Source organism: Scardinius erythrophthalmus (genome assembly GCF_964197995.2).
Source record: "Scardinius erythrophthalmus genome assembly, chromosome: 4".
NCBI classification, from domain to species: Eukaryota; Metazoa; Chordata; class Actinopteri; order Cypriniformes; family Leuciscidae; genus Scardinius; species Scardinius erythrophthalmus.
In genome coordinates this window covers 12,060,161-12,076,069 of record NC_138224.1, presented here as the reverse complement: position 1 = coordinate 12,076,069, position 15,909 = coordinate 12,060,161, and the positions used below count along the sequence as shown (strand labels likewise).

The window sequence follows — 15,909 nt, the reverse complement described above, 5'->3', positions numbered from 1 at the left end:
TTTGTACTGTATATAAGCAAAGTATCAATGTGATTTAAGAGTTTTTAATCGAAAAAATTACTGAATTTGTGTCTGTTCTTTTTCCAAAGACTTTTTGTTTGCTGTTTTGTTTGCACATATACTACGCAATGGAAATAAGCTGCGTGTTTTTGTATCGGTTTTTTATCTTTACATTCAATGCATACTGCAAACTCATAACTCTGATAAAATATAATTTCTATCCATGTGCTGTAGATTCAGCAGTGCAGGATACAGTGCTGTATCATGTCTGTTCTTCTTGAAAACCAGGACAGTGGTTTTCAACTGGTTTTTAGACCTGTATTTTAAATTGGATGTCAAGTATAGTGATCTAAATACCAATGTGTTTATCATAAATGTTATATCATGTTTATCTGAGTAAAGTCGCACATTGAAATGTAGTAATACTGTATCATCATTAGCTGCATTGGCTGAAAAATATGCAAGTTGAAGCCATATTTAATCTGTAATATTTTACCTTGCATAGTTTTGTTCATGATTCTTGAGGATGTGGGAATGTCAGGCACCCTTTCCATGTTGGCATCGGTTTAATTCAACTTAATCTTTTACCAATGAACAATTGAATTTGGACCAAAATTCTGTAGAGTTTGATTAGACACCCTTTCACCCGCAGAACTACTTTGAATGCCATGTATTGTGTTCTCCTTGAATCCCTGGCTTTTTTTTTTGTAGATCACAAAGTCTGATTTGTTGGCCAGTACTTGCTTGTCTGTCTGGATCTGGAAGTCCCTCAGGATGTTATCCTTGTCGTTTTCAGAGAACACGGACATAAGCACTGTATATTTGTATAACTAACTCTTATTGAAAGCGTCTAGATAGAGTGGCTCTGTAATCAGTTGTCACCATAGCTAAAGAGGAATGAATTCCCCTGATACAGCCTGACCAGCAGAGAGGGTAACGACAGTGATCGGTCATGGCTGTGGCTTTGTGAGCGTAATTACTCCATGGTTTATCTTTGCTGGACTGATAATATTTTGGCTGTGACCTTCTTCTCCTTCTTCTATCACTTTGTAAAGCAGTGACTGCGGTACAACCCCGAGCCGATAGTGCCCTGAGTCCAGAGATAAAGCACACGCCCTCTTCCTCTCTAAGCATCATGAATACTACTTTATCACCAGTGATCTCTCATTCGCTCTTTCTTATTCTTAACGCGTGGTCAAACACTCCTCACCCTCCCTCTCTCTCTCTCTCTCTCTCTCTCTCTCTCTCTCTCTCTCTCTCTCTCTCTCCTCTCAACTGTCGTCCACTCTTTCAGAAAAAGTACGGAAGAGTTTGTGACTGCAGCATCTGTTTGTGCCAAGACTTATTTTTCACTGGCTTAAACTTGTGTCCTATAGAGGTTTGGGACACATGCCACCACCTGTTCGAGTGTTTTTCCTCTTCTCTAGAACTTTCTGCATATTTTAGCATTATGATACTGAGCTCACAAAAGCACTGAGTGCCTGAGAGAGATACACTGAGGTGCCTTAAAGGGATTTATTCACACTCATATTGTTGCAAGCCATATGGTTTTATTTCGTCGATCACAAAAAGAGATGTTTAGTCTGGTCTTTTTCATATAATAAAAGTGAATGATGACCAAGGGCTGTCACACTACACAAAATGACAAAAAGCTTCATAAAATTACCATATTGAGCAATTTCAATCATATAATAAAAGTGAATGGTGACCAAGGGCTGTCACACTACAAAAAATGACAAAAAGCTTAATAAAATTGCCATATTGAGCAATTTCAATCAGTGTTATTATTATTTATATTCTATCGAGTAATATTTTAAGTTAGTGTTTATTTTTGTTCATTTTTCATTCTTATTTTAATTTAAGTTGTAGTAGTTTTGTATTGTGCTTTTGTCATTTCTATTATTAGTTATTGTATTTTAATAATTCTATTTAGTTCATTTAATTTGTATTTCAGTTTTCCTTTTGGTCATTTTACTTGTACTCATTTAAATTCTTTACTTTTTAGATTTTAATGTAATATTTATATTTTATTACATTTTTATCTTAATTCAATTGCTGTTTTTTTAAAGGGGTGGTATAATGCAGTTTTCACAAGGTGTAAAATAAGTCTTTGATGTCCCCAGAGTGTGTATGTGAAGTTTTAGCTCAAAATACCCCACAGATATTTTTATACAGCATGTTAAAGTTATCACTTTTTGAGGGTGAGCAAAAACGCACCATTTTTGTGTCTGTTCCTTTAAATGCAAATGAGCTGCTGCTCCCGGCACAGGGGGCGGAGCTTCAAGAGCTTGTGTCCTTTTACCTCACACAGACATGCACTGAAAATTTCAAAAACTTTTAGCCTTTTATGTTCAAACCAGAGTCAGAAAGATGGAGAGACTCAAGAAGAAGTGACAACATGTAGAGAACATTTCTGAATGGTTAGTTGGTGAATTTATGGAGCTTATGTGTAGTTATCTTCTAGTCATTGATTAGCATATTTTGTCTTGATAATCTTTAAATCGCATCCCGGGGGCGGGGTTTATGTAAATTTTAGGGTTAGTGATGTCACTAACCCGGGAGGAATGTCTTGTAGTCCCTACCAGCCGTTTGTTGTAGCCCTTAAAAAGCAATTTCATTAAAAGAAAATATCTCCCTTTGATTTAAACTTTGAGCGTTGTAACTGCGCAGATGTTTATGCTCAAACAGCAACATTACACACTAAATAAAGTTAGAAAAGTGAAATCTTATTCAACCACCCCTTCAATAGCTTTAGTTTTAGTTAACAATAACACTGATTTATATATGTGCATATTAAATTTGGTGCTTTACAGTCTGTTACAATAACCTTTGGCATCAATGACACCAAACCTGCTCTGGCACTTCATGACATGCCAAATTTTATATATGCAAATTGTAAACATGAATAAGATTTAAGAGATTGTCAATGGAAAATCTTTGATATAACAGTTCTTCAGAAGACTTGGCATATAGTCATATGGACTATTTTTATAGTATGTTATGTACTTAAGTACTTTTATGATGTTTCCCCGTTATCCCGTTTCACTCAGATTACATAAAATGGGTTGCAATTGCAATTTAATGTTCATATTAATGGAAGTTCAAATGAGGACGAATCCGTTTTGTTTTCTCTCTAAACCTCTCCACCATTGCTTCTTCCTTTTTTTTAATAGTCATAACGCCCATCTATCTTCACCACCTCACCTTTTTTTCCTCCATACTCTCTCCTCCTCTCACTCGAGGGATTCTTATTTCCTGTTATCGGGTGCAGTAGCCTGTGAGAGATGTGTATTGATGGGAAGAAAGAGCTGCATGTTTATGTTTGGTTGTGTTGGGGCTTTTTGCTTCCACTGTGGCTTGCCTTGTGGTTCATCTCTCAAGAATATGCACACATGCACTCACATTCACTCCCTTTTTCTCCTCTAACTCTCTTTTTCTTGTGTATTTGCATGCAGATGCCTTGGAAACGTGCCACTGCATCTCTAGCTTTTTTCCTAACAAGAATTCTGTCTTTTTATCTTTGTCTAGGACAAGTTGAGGACTGGGGGTTAAGTCTCCGTGCAGGAAGAGAGGAAGACCTGTTTGTGTCTGTGATCCCACCGTTTATCGACTGTTCCCAAGGAAAGAAACCACCCGGAGACACACCTGAGCAGAACTGAACCAGAATCTGCAGTGAACTGAGAGATAGATAGACAACCTTGAACCTTCCTTTAATCCTGTACCTTTCCCCCTTCACTTTTACCTTCCTCCTACCTTCCTGTTATTTCTCTTTAATCCAGTTAGGAGAAATCACATTCTGAAAGGGACAGAATCAGTAAGCAGCGGCGATCGTAGGTGGAACTCAAACGTTCTGAGCATCTGAACCAAACATGGTTTTGGTTCAAAAAGCAAAGCGTTCATTGAAAACAACCGAACTAGACACCAAATATTGGCCTCACTAGGCCAGTCTAGACCCAACCGCCACAAAATCGCAGAACTCTGAAATCGGAGTTGGTTCTAGATTCGGTCCATCTGGCCGCTTAGCGTTTATTTATCCAGCCGCCATACCTGTGATCCACCCTTCTAATCCACCACAATCCTCCATCACACTCCCCATTGCACTAGTCACATCTTCCAGCTGTTCATTGTGTTTTTGCGTGTGATGTTCATTATCGATTTTTTTTTTTTGTCTTGTCGTTCACAAGTTTCAGGTCGAGTCCCTGATCTGCTTTAAAAAGAATAAACAAATCAAACCCTAAACCACTTCTGACTGCGTCCTATTATTGTCTTAATAGGAGGGCATGATTAAACGCATGCATCAAATAAATTACATGATTAACCAAATTAATCACAAATAAGCCTACAAATGCAGTCCATTTTGCAATCAAATCGGAGGTTTTAACTTGTCAATCATGACTTGTTTAAACAATTTGTCTGCGCTGATTTTTCTATGTTTTCTAACACATGCATCAGATCAGTCTTTGGCTGTTACATCATCTTGCTATTTTTCAGTTCCTGTGTCATAAATGCAGCATTTTAAAACGTTTTTAATGCGTTGATTTATGCTTTAGTTAAATTGCGTGACAAATAATCCGAATATCAGATCAGCCTTCAGCCATTACACCGTGTTTCTCTGTTTTCAATTATTGTGCCTTGTGTTTTACATTCTTTTAAATGCTTTACACATTTTAAATGCTCATTTTTATTTATAAGTAGAAGTTTTTAATATTCAGAAGTTACTCTCTTAATAAGTTAAATTGACTGCATTAGTTAAAGGGTTAGTTCACCCAAAAATTTGAACTCTGATCATCCTTTCTTTGATCAGTGAATGTTTCTATATGTTTCTTTGATTAGCGAACATAAACAGATGCCCAACTGTACTTGTACATGAGAATAAACCTCATTGGATCTTACGGAAGCTCAAACGTGCTGCGTAACACACGATAATGAACCTCATTAGTAGAGCTCGAGCTTCTGTTTACCACAACTGATGTGTGAGTTGATAAATGTTTGTATGTGACTAAAAGCCTCAATTAATTTTGTTCCTCGGAAAATTTGGGCTAAACTGCTCCGTTTATATGGATAAGTTTTACGATCTCTTTATGAACTTTTTAAAGTGTCAAAATGGTAGTTGCGTAGACTGTCAACGGAGGGACAGAAATTTCTCAGATTTCATTAAAATATCTTCATTTGTGTTTCGAGGATGAACGAAAGTCTTGCGGGTTTGGAAACACGAGGGTGAGTAAATGATGACGGAATTGTTATTTTTGGGTGAAATAACCCTTTAAACTATTATATGTTCCTTAGGCACTGATGGCATTCATAGTTGTAGATTAGGAATAGTTTCATGAAAAGCATATTTTGACACACAAAATTAGAAGAAAAGCGAGAGAGAGCTAGACGCAGCAAAGAATGAAAGCATTTGAGAGTGAAAGCACGTTTCCATCCTGAAGCATAGCCTCTCTCTCTTTTATATCTCTTTCCCCACCCTCATTCTCCTCACCATTTTAAATTTATCCGTCAGACTATGCAGTGTCGCTCCAGTAGTTCTGGAGAGCAGTGAAAATGCCTCTTCACTTTCAGGCTAAAAATCCGCTTCACACACACATACACACATTTATAAAGTTGCCAGCCATGAGAACTCCTCTCCATGCCAGATGAACATTCTCTGTGCGCACTGGTGGTCTAAAAACATGGCAAACACAAACATGCCATCTTCACTGGAACTCTCTCTCTCTCTCTCTCTCTCTCTCTCTCTCTCTCTCTCTCTCTCTCTCTCTCTCTCTCTCTCTCTCTCTCTCTCTCTCTCTCTCTCTCTCTCTCTCTCTCTCTCTCTCTCTCTCTCTCTCTCTCTCTCTCTCTCTCTCTCTCTCTCTCTCTCTCTCTCAACATTTGAATCCAGACCCATTTATAAAGCTATTGAATGGTGGACTGACTAAATGAAGGCTGTTTTTTCAGGAGAGGCCAAGGCTGAATGAACATCACCACATGGAGAATCAAAATCTTGGCCACGTTTTTTGTGTAGCATCTGTGATTGACTTAAATCCTCAGAGACCCTGTCAGTCAGGTAACTTTGCCCCTTGCTGAGACCCTCAATAGTCAACTTGAAATTAAAATGACCTTTATTTGCTTCAATACATTTTTGTAGTGTACATTCATCCAAAAAATGTTAATCTGTGTCATTGTTTGTCAACATGTAATACCTATCTCCCTTTATCAGTATCTTCCTACATGTATCGTTCTTCATAACGGATCCATGCCCTTTATACCTGTCAGTCTTTCCGTGTCTACCTTTTTCCCCGTTGAGATCGTGCCCGCAAATGTTCGTTTTCTCTCACGGCTCTTGGTTTTCTCCGTCATTGCCTCTCAGAAATCAGAGGTTAATCTTCATTCTGTTAAGATTATTCCTCTCAGGGCAGATCTCGCTCTCATCTCAGAGCAGCTACAGGGGAAATACTCCCTAAGTCCTCTCTACTTTATCAGTGCTTTTCCTCTCTTTCTGCTACTTTTCTCTGATAACTTTGCAGATTGTTCTTGTTTGTGTGCTGTGTGAATGTTTCTGCCGGGTGTAATCAAAGAGAGTTTCTCACAGAGGGATTATGGATTCTCTCTCACTGTGTTTCTCAGGTACTCTAATCCTTGCCGAACTAACACTTGGCATTATAGGAACGACAACTGAATCGTCATTTTGGATTCCTTTGGATTACACATTGAAGTATTAGTTTACCCAGAAAAGTTTTTTTTTAATTTGGTCATAATTTACTCACTTTCATGTCGTTTCAAACCTGTAGGATTTTCTTTCATCTGTGGAAAGCAAAAGGAGATATTTTGAAGAATGTTCATGCTGCTCTTCCTACAATGAAAGTTAATGGTGACCAAAAAAAGAAAAAGAAAAGTGAAGTTTCATAGGCCATACAACTTGTGAAATTGTGGACAAACATATTGAAGGTCCCTTCATAGAGACCAGAACTAAACAGAGCGTTACAGACAGACTGGGAAGAGCGGTCCTGCAACAATGTAAATTATGTAAAAAATAATGTTGTTGTTTTGTTTTTTTTTTAGAATTCAAGCATGAAAATCTATTCTAGTAGACCCCAAAAACAAAATCAAGACTTTGTAAATTGGCAAAATGGGTCCTCTTTAAAAATGCTTTTAATACTTCAGTCAATAGTCAATGATAGTAACACTGTTTGGACCCCATTTACTTTCTTTGTAAGGCAGTAAAAACATTCTTTAAAATATCTCCACAGAATGTTCCACATAAGAAAGTCATATGAAGGTGAGGAAATGTTTCTTTTTTTGAATTATCTCTAAAATTAAAAATCATGAGGTACTGTAACTAAACGCTGACAGTTCTCTGTACAATAGTTTGCAGATTGTGGTATTGAGTGACAGGTAGTTCACCAGTGCATTTGTCTAACCAATGAGGTGTGAAGAAACTAGCTTGGTGCTCCAGGGGCGGAGCTTATTTGGATGTTCTGGTATATAATGCTCTCCCACAGGTTCTGTGCACCTGTAGCGCTCAGTCCCTGCCGTGGGGTGACACACAGTTCATTATTATAATGGGGAGGCAGATGGCAGTCCTTTTGAGCTCCACTAGCCTGATGGCTCTATTCATTAGCAAGCTATATCCTCTAACATGCTCTCCAAATAATTTATATACTGCAGACTTCCTCTGTTTTCACCCTCACTTTTCTACACTGTGGTCTGCTCGCTGCAGAGCCTCTAGCTAAGACACCATCTTGGAATAATTCTTCATTTGGATCAACGGCTGATAAGTAATGTTTTCATTCTCTTGTGCAGAAGCTCAAGAGCTCTGCTGTATATAATAACCGCTCTGGTCATTTGTCTCCTGAAAATTTTAACAGGTCCTTTGCTGCTGCTTTTTTCCCCCCAAATTGCCCAAAAGGTTATTTTAATTGACCTGTTAAATATGGCTGGGACATTTATACATTAATTGTTGCTAATGTAATTCAGGCAAAATGGGGCATGTAGAATTAATTGAATTTAGCTAAATAATGCATAAATGAAAGTCTCGTTGACTTCATGCAGGTAAAAGAGGTGAGAGAGTGAGATTCTGAGATGGTAGATAAGAAGGACTGAATCTCAATCCCTTCTTACAGTGAAGTAACACACATAACAACTTACTTTGTTAAGAAAATTCTCCGTATTCTATAATTAAAAAATAGTTTTTATAACTCGTTTTCTTCTGAAATGGCTCTTCTTATCTGTTATTTAAGCAGCATGGGCTATTGGATAACGTTAACCAGTAGCAAAGTAACTAGTATAATCTTGCTTTGTTTTGTATGTTATAGCCACTCTTCACTATCCAATGAAGTCCTGTTTTACCTTTTTTTTTCTTTTTTTCTTGTAAAATGATTTGCAAAAATTTTTGCAATGGTCTGGCAGTCCTTGCTCAAATCACATGAGACACTCAACTTCTCATTTATTAAAATAACTGAAAATTAATCATACGTATTGTTCTCATTGACAAAAAATGATCACAAACCAGCCTAAGCACAAAAGCAGTGCTAACCCTGCTTCTAAACTACAAGTGTGAAACATTTTTCACCCATGGTTAAAAGCAGGGTTCAGAATAACGATATGGGTTAAGTACCCTGTAGAGTAGTCACATGTACCCTTAAGGTACTACTTTGAACCTCTTAAGGCCCGTTCACACCAAGCACGATAACTATAAAGATAACTATATATGCGTCCACACCAGCGACCGATAACGGTCTTTTTATTCTAAGCACGCACGCGCGCGCCCGGATGATCCAGATCCATTTTAAATGTGCGAGACCTTTAAATTAGAATGGATTCTGATTGGCTGTCAGTGTTTTATCGTTCGACAGCTGGAAAAAAATCGTTCTGAAAGTGATCCCAACGATATCGTTCTTCATCTCTTTATCTTTATAGTTGTGGTGTGAACTCTGTTATTCTTTAATATGGAGAGCGATTTTTAGAATTATATCTTTATCGTTATCTTTATAGTTATCGTCTTTGGTGTGAACGGGCCTTTAGGGGTAAATAAAAGATGCCACTTTGAGGGTAATGCCCTAATAACAAGCTGTTGTTCCCCTACATCTACATATTTTTGCACATTTTATTCCTAGAGTGTAGGCAATGTTATGCAGTATTTTCACTTTTAGTTAGTTGTGTATAGATTATGTTACATGACTCTGTAAACTTATTTCGTTATGTCTGGTAAGGGTTTGAAGGCAGAATGTAGTGTGTAGGTATGCAGCCCACTAAAATTTGGAACAGAACTTGTTTTCGCTCTCTTCCTCCCATGTGTGGCAATGGCTTTATTTTTAGAAGTGACTTGTTTTGGTGGTTATTTTGTGTGTGCATGTGTCTGCAAGGGAATCCAAGGTTACGGTCAACATGCATACTTCCTCCTGAGATTAAGGACACGATAATGAACTTCTGTGCTGCTGTCTTGGCCACAGAAGAATGACCTTGTGGGCTGAAGGTGTGTGAGTGCCTGGTCTCGGGGTGCGTGTTTGTGAGGGATGAACCTTTCAGTGGGAGAAAAATGGAGGAGTCACAGCAGAGGCCTGAGTGTGGCATGTGCTGATAGAAGTTTAACTTTCTTTACTCAGCTACACATCTCTATCTCTCCCTTAACTGAACCAGAGTGAGAAAAAAAAACAAAAAAAAAAACTTGCTGATACCCATTTACAAGCTGACTTCACTTTAGTTACTTCAGTTTAAATGTTTTTGATAAGGTGCTTTGTACGCGGTGATGTTGGAGACGTGGCATGACAGGTGGTGCGCATGCGATCTGAGTTGTTTCCTCTGCACTATCTTGTAAAGACATGAATCTAAAAAAATACTAGTAATAAAACAAAGGATCTGGAGTTGCAGGGTTGTGAATGTGCACCCTTCAGAATTGAACTAAGAATGCCAGTTTGAACTGAATTTGAATTGAATTTAGATTGATGTGGCAAACAAGATACACAATTGCTATTCAAATTTGAACACAAGGAAGTAAATTAAAACAAGTTGAACCAAACACTGTGTATCAAGATGGTTCACTCATTATAGATGGAGAAACTGCAACACTCAGTATGGCAGAAAAAGTCCCACCTTCTAAATAAGAGCCAATCAGCAATTGATGGATGGATGGATGGATGGATGGATGGGATGGATGAAATGGTGAATTTTCATTTCATGCCGACTTGCATAACAAGCCTTGAGACAGAGTTTAGTCTCCTTGTAGTAATTTGACAGGTGCAAGTGTGTAAATGCCAAGGATCCACAGGTGCACACTGACTCAAGCGTTCAGTATGCATATACTTTTCTCTCTCTGAGCTGTTTTGTAGGCAGAGCGTACTGAACATAAACCTATCCATGTGTGAACTCCCAATCCTTTTTACTGTGAGACTGGAAAACTGGTTTTCCCTTTGAGGGGATTTGAATGATTTCTTCTGCTAGTGTATCTGCCCCTTCCCCGCTCATGTACTTTCGGCTGTTCATCCCTCCCTCTGAGGAGCACTGAAATGTCTTCAGTCCCTTTTACAAAGCAGTAATGTCCTCTCTCCTGCCCTAATCCTACACAGCCCTTTTTTTATTTTGGTGGCATGGGGAATGGAGAGATATGCTTCTATTAAACAAGCTTATATGAGCATCACGTCGGACCAAAACTGGTTGATAAACTGGGAATAATGAGAGATTGGAATGAGAAAAGATAAAAGTGATTCATTTATCTTTTTCAGAGTATATTGTCTGATTCAACAAATGTCAAGTGTCTGTCTCGAGAGAATCATTCGCTCTTTTTTTCCTCTGGCACACATGTGTGCAGGCGGAGCATTATCGTTTGGTATATGACTGCTTTCTCGTCCGCTTTTATTGGTTTGTGTCTCGAGGTTGGGGAGTTTTCACCAGGGGAACGTGTGAAGAAAAATAAACCCGTCTCCGTCTTGACTCACCTGCAAAGCTGTGTAATTTCTGTTAGACGGTTAAAGCTCTCTCACATCCTCCTGCTCAGAGCGCTGGGATTCGGCAAACTGCTCCCTTTATGACAAGTCTACACAAACCTGCTTTTGTGTGTGTGTGTGTGTGTGTGTGTGTGTGTGCGTGCGTGTGTGTGTGTGTCATGGCAGAGAAGCGATAACATACAGCCGTCCCCATGGACTGTCCTGTGCACACACACACATAAACGCCACATATATGTCAACTTCAGGTAAAGGAGTATAGGGGATAAAGTAGGGTATATGAATGTGGTAACACTTGTGCGCTTACTAATCTTTATTCAATTTTTTTTAATTAAACACTTTTGTTTAAGCAGCTTTATAGCTTTATACAACTAATTAGATGAATATTCCAAACATATTCATTATTCGTAATCATATCATGTAGGTTAATAACTGTTTTCATCCTCGATATTCATCAAAACCTGTAGGCCAATTAAGTGTAATCATTCATACTTTTATTAATATTTTTAATTAGCTTTTAGTTTTTTTTAATTAGTTTTAGTTGCAGTAATGTAATGTGCTTTTATATATATTTAGCTTTATATTTTTTTATTTAACTTTTTTTTTGTACTTTGCAAAAAAACGAACTTTGCTGGCAGTTAATCAGATTTTTGATAAATATACATAAATGTATGGAGTTTGAAAATGTAGTTATAATGTTATGTTATGCTTAGCAACAGACACCCAATCAAATGCCTCATACTCACGTGCTTTGGACAGTAACTGAAATATAGCATGTTGTACACAAACCGTAAATGTATTTATCAATAGGTTTGCACAGCTGTCAATTCTGATAACGTTATACCGTGTGAACCTGTCCACATTCTTTTTCTTGTTTGCTTATAATATATCTGTCAAGTCGATTTCACCTTGCACATGTTGGGTTGTCATGTATGCTGCATTTATAGTAGGCCCCATTGGTGCAAGGTGCCCTGCTTTGTGCCTGACCTACTGATAACCCTTACCATATATGACCTGTAAAGCTGATCGGTCTGTCAGGCACTAAGCAGGACACCTTGCCCATATAGTGTTCAGCTCTTTGTTTAATAGTTACTCGTTTCTATTTCAGATCTCATTCATTTCTTCCTTGGAGAACTCTATTTTTGAAAACCAATATCATCATATGCAAATACCCAATTGCTAGTCATATCTTATACACAGCTATTTTACATTCATTGCATTCTGTTATCTGCAGTATGTAGTTAAGGATAGAAGTCATTGGCGTTGTTTATGTGTGTGTGTGGTTTGTTTTTGCAGCGGACATCTTCACACACAAAAGATACCCATTAGGGGTTGTTGAGGGGTCCTTCACTCAAGTGAACTAATCTTAAATGAGGACCCAATCAGAGGTAGCCAGCCCTGATGCCTGATGGCTTAATTACCTGCTCCTGTAATACTAATCATGGTTAAATATTTATAAGGAGGAAATCTTTTGTTTAGACTTGACCTTTCTCTGGAGCTCATTAGCATCTGCTTATTAGCTTGTTTTTTTTTTTTATTACTTTCATGGCCCTTTGGCTGTTATTGATTTTGATTACGAAAGTGACTGCGACCGCTATGAATGCGTGTTAACTCAAGAATGACATGACATTTGCTTATCTATGTTCATTGGGACATTTGGGACACGTTTGCGTGTGTGAATGTTTTCGAGGGGGTCGGGGTGGATGGGTAATAGTTATTTTCTCTGTCCGAGGAGACCGGGCGAATCTTATCTGCGGCGCGCACCATTGTCTTCAATCGACCGCGAATAAAGCAGATTCATATCCATTCCAAGAGCTTGCGTGTTTGTGTGTATGAGCACGCCAGCTTTTTGTATGCTCAGCGCTTTGACTGACCGGGATGATTGGATTTTGCTGTTCCGTGCGAATTACCATTCAACACGCCCCCAATTCTACAACGCTCCCCCACAAACTCTCTTCCCTCAGGCCATCCCGATGCCCTCAATCACAAAAACAGAAAAGGTCTTTCATGTAAAAATGGAGTGGATAGCATTCCCTCAGGCAAACTGAAAGGCAGAGACGCTTTTCTCTTTCCCTCTCACCTCTAGAGTGTTGATGGTTTATTGGTGAGCCGTGTGTCAGTGCTCTGGTCTCGAGTGTTTCTCGGGATTCGGGAAACATCCGGTGCAGCTTTAGATGTGCAAACCGCAAATACACAGTCTTTAAATCATTTTAAAATTATCTGACAAGACAGTAATGCTAAATAGTTTCAGGATTTGTTTGCTAACTGTTGGGTTCTGTAGTATTGCCCTGTCTTGTTGTTCACTGCCTGTTTGTACTGTACAGTTACTTTAAAAAAAAAACTCAATTATATGATTTATAGGCTACGATTAAAATGTACAAAATTATTAAGCAAATGAAAGTTTTTTTTTTTTTTTTTTTGCATGAACTGAAATCTATGGAAGCTTGTTTCCGCCACAAAAAAAAAAAGATAATTGCGACTTTTTATCTCACAATTGCCAGTTTACATCTCGCAATTCTGACTTTATTTCTCAGAATTGCGAGATATAAAGTCAGAATTGCGTGAAATAGTCGCAATTGCGTGAAAAAGTCGCAATTGCGTGAAAAAGTCGCAATTGCGTGTTTTAAAGTCAGAATTGCGAGATATAAAGTCTGAATTGCGTGAAATAAAGTCACAATTGCGTGTTATAAAGTCAGAATTCTGACTTTTTTTCTCGCAATTGCGACTTTAGCCTATATCACGCAATTCTGACTATATCTCAGAATTCTTACTTTATATCACGCAATTGGGAGATATAAAGTCAGAATTGCATGATATAAAGTCGCAATTGCGTGTTATAAAGTCAGAATTGTGAGATAAACTATTCTAAGGTTAAAAAAAAAAAGTCCGTCTTTTTTTCCCCCTTAGAATTGGGCTTTATATCTCACAATTCTGAGAAAAGATGTCAGAATTGTGAGATATAAACTCGCAAATATGTGTTATAAAGTCAGAATTGCGTGATATAAAGTCAGAATTGCGTGATATAAAGTCAGAATTCTGAGATATAAAGTCAGAATTGCATGATATAAAGTTGCAATTGCGAGAAAAAAAGTCTGAATTCTGACTTTATAAGACGCAATTGCGACTTTATATCTCGCAATTCTGACTTTATATCTCAGAATTCTGACTTTATATCTCAGAATTCTGACTTTATTTCACGCAATTCTGACTTTATATCTCGCAATTCTGAGAAATAAAGTCAGAATTGCGAGATGTCCATCAGTAAGGCAAATGAATGGCAGTGAATACAAAAACATTGAAGCAGAATTTACTGTCATCCATGGCAACACTGTATATCTCGTTCTCTATATCTGTTTCTCGTTCTCACACTTGTAATGTATAATGGTCCCTTACCCTTACCATCCATCCTTCTACTGTTTCTCAAAATAAAAGTGTCAACATTCCCCAAAATAGCATGTACAACATATGAACATGAATCTTGCATGGTTCTCTGAGTCAGTCATGGTCACCATGAACACTCATACTGTAATAACCCCCTCTCCGGCTCAAACTTTTTACTTACCAGCCAGCTCTTATCCACAGTAGGCTAACCATTATCGCAATCAACCCCAGCTGCAGCAGCCGATATTGCACAGACAAATATCTCAATCTGTACTATAACTATATCATGAGCACAATGAAAAATCAAGCCAATAAATGCTGGCAGCTGAAGTCTGACGTGAGATCTGCAGTATCCCAGAGGGGAATCCAGTGGTTATAGATGAGTGCTGTGCTTATTTACAGAACAATTTCAGAGTGCACTGGCCCTCTTCGTAACCTCTAGTGAAGTGTGTGTGTGTGTGTGTGTCCACTCTTAATGAGACTATGGCCCAAGGACTGTCATTACCACATGCTAAAGTGTGACATATACCACAAGCCACAGGCCATCAATACACACACCGTCACACACAGATAATAGACAGCCATTTTGTACCCCAAATAATTCCATTTTTGTTCACTACAGGCACATTTAAGGTCTAGAGATCATTGCGGCAGTGGCAGAGCGTGGCTGAATGACTGACTGGCAGCCGTCATTATGAGACATGTTCCGTTCGACACGCGAGTCCAGACTGAGGAGGAGGTGAGAAGGGCCCATGTTCAGTGAGCGTGTAATGAAGCCGGGTTTGGGTCAGGGTCACTGACTTGAGTGCCATTTATTTCTGCGAGGAGGCTAGTCTGCTGTGTGCTGCAAATTACTGTGGTAGAGCTCGGTGAAACCTGGATTACTTGAGCAGACGGTAATATACTTCTGAGTAGTTGACGTGAAATTTCAAGAAGGGATAGCAAAGTCATCTAAAACTATTTTAAATGGGTTTCTGATTATTTTATACTTTATTGAAAGAAGTGTTCACTAAGAAATAAATATTTATTTGTGTATATTAAAAAAATGTTGTGTCCATGGTGTCAAACATCATTGGTTATCTCACAACCGATTGCGACCCATTTTGAATATGCACATATTTACAGTAAATTGCACGAATGAGAATTGAGAGCTATTGAATAATGCATGAGGGTATGAATTGTTCTGGCTACTTTTATGGTACTTTTATGATGCATTTTTGAATTTAGACAGGCTGTGCATGTAATTTAATTGTATGGAAGACAGCACTAAACATCCTGCTTAAAATCAAAAGAAAGTAATGCGAGTTTGGAAGCACATGAGGGTGAGTATATGACCATTTTTACATTTTCTGTGAATTATCCTTTTAAGTATAGTTTTTATGACACCATGAGATCCTATATGTAATATTTGTACTTTTAAAATTTATTTATCACTCTGGAGTATCATTTATGTGAACTGCTAAAAAGGTGAAAAACTGGAAAATGAACTTAAAATATATAAATGTACTGTACATAGTACTGTATACATACAAAAGTTTGGGGTCGGTAATACTTTTAAAATGTTGTTTTTTTAATAAGTAGTCTATTATGTGAACCAATTCTGCGATTA

The 15,909-nt window shown here is 38.0% G+C and overlaps 1 protein-coding gene across 7 annotated transcripts in view; it reads left to right on the top strand.

The window, feature by feature from the left end:
- The window catches only part of chchd3a (coiled-coil-helix-coiled-coil-helix domain containing 3a), a 68,202-nt gene extending 63,959 nt beyond the window's left edge, over positions 1 to 4,243 (top strand). For all 7 annotated transcript variants that reach the window (XM_081363321.1, XM_081363322.1, XM_081363319.1 and 4 more), the window contains one exon: positions 3,529 to 4,243. In XM_081363321.1, coding sequence (XP_081219447.1) covers positions 3,529 to 3,552 — 24 coding nt within the window. In that variant the 3' untranslated portion in view covers positions 3,553 to 4,243. The remainder of the gene's footprint in view (positions 1 to 3,528) is intronic.
- The last annotated feature ends 11,666 nt before the right edge of the window (positions 4,244 to 15,909 follow it).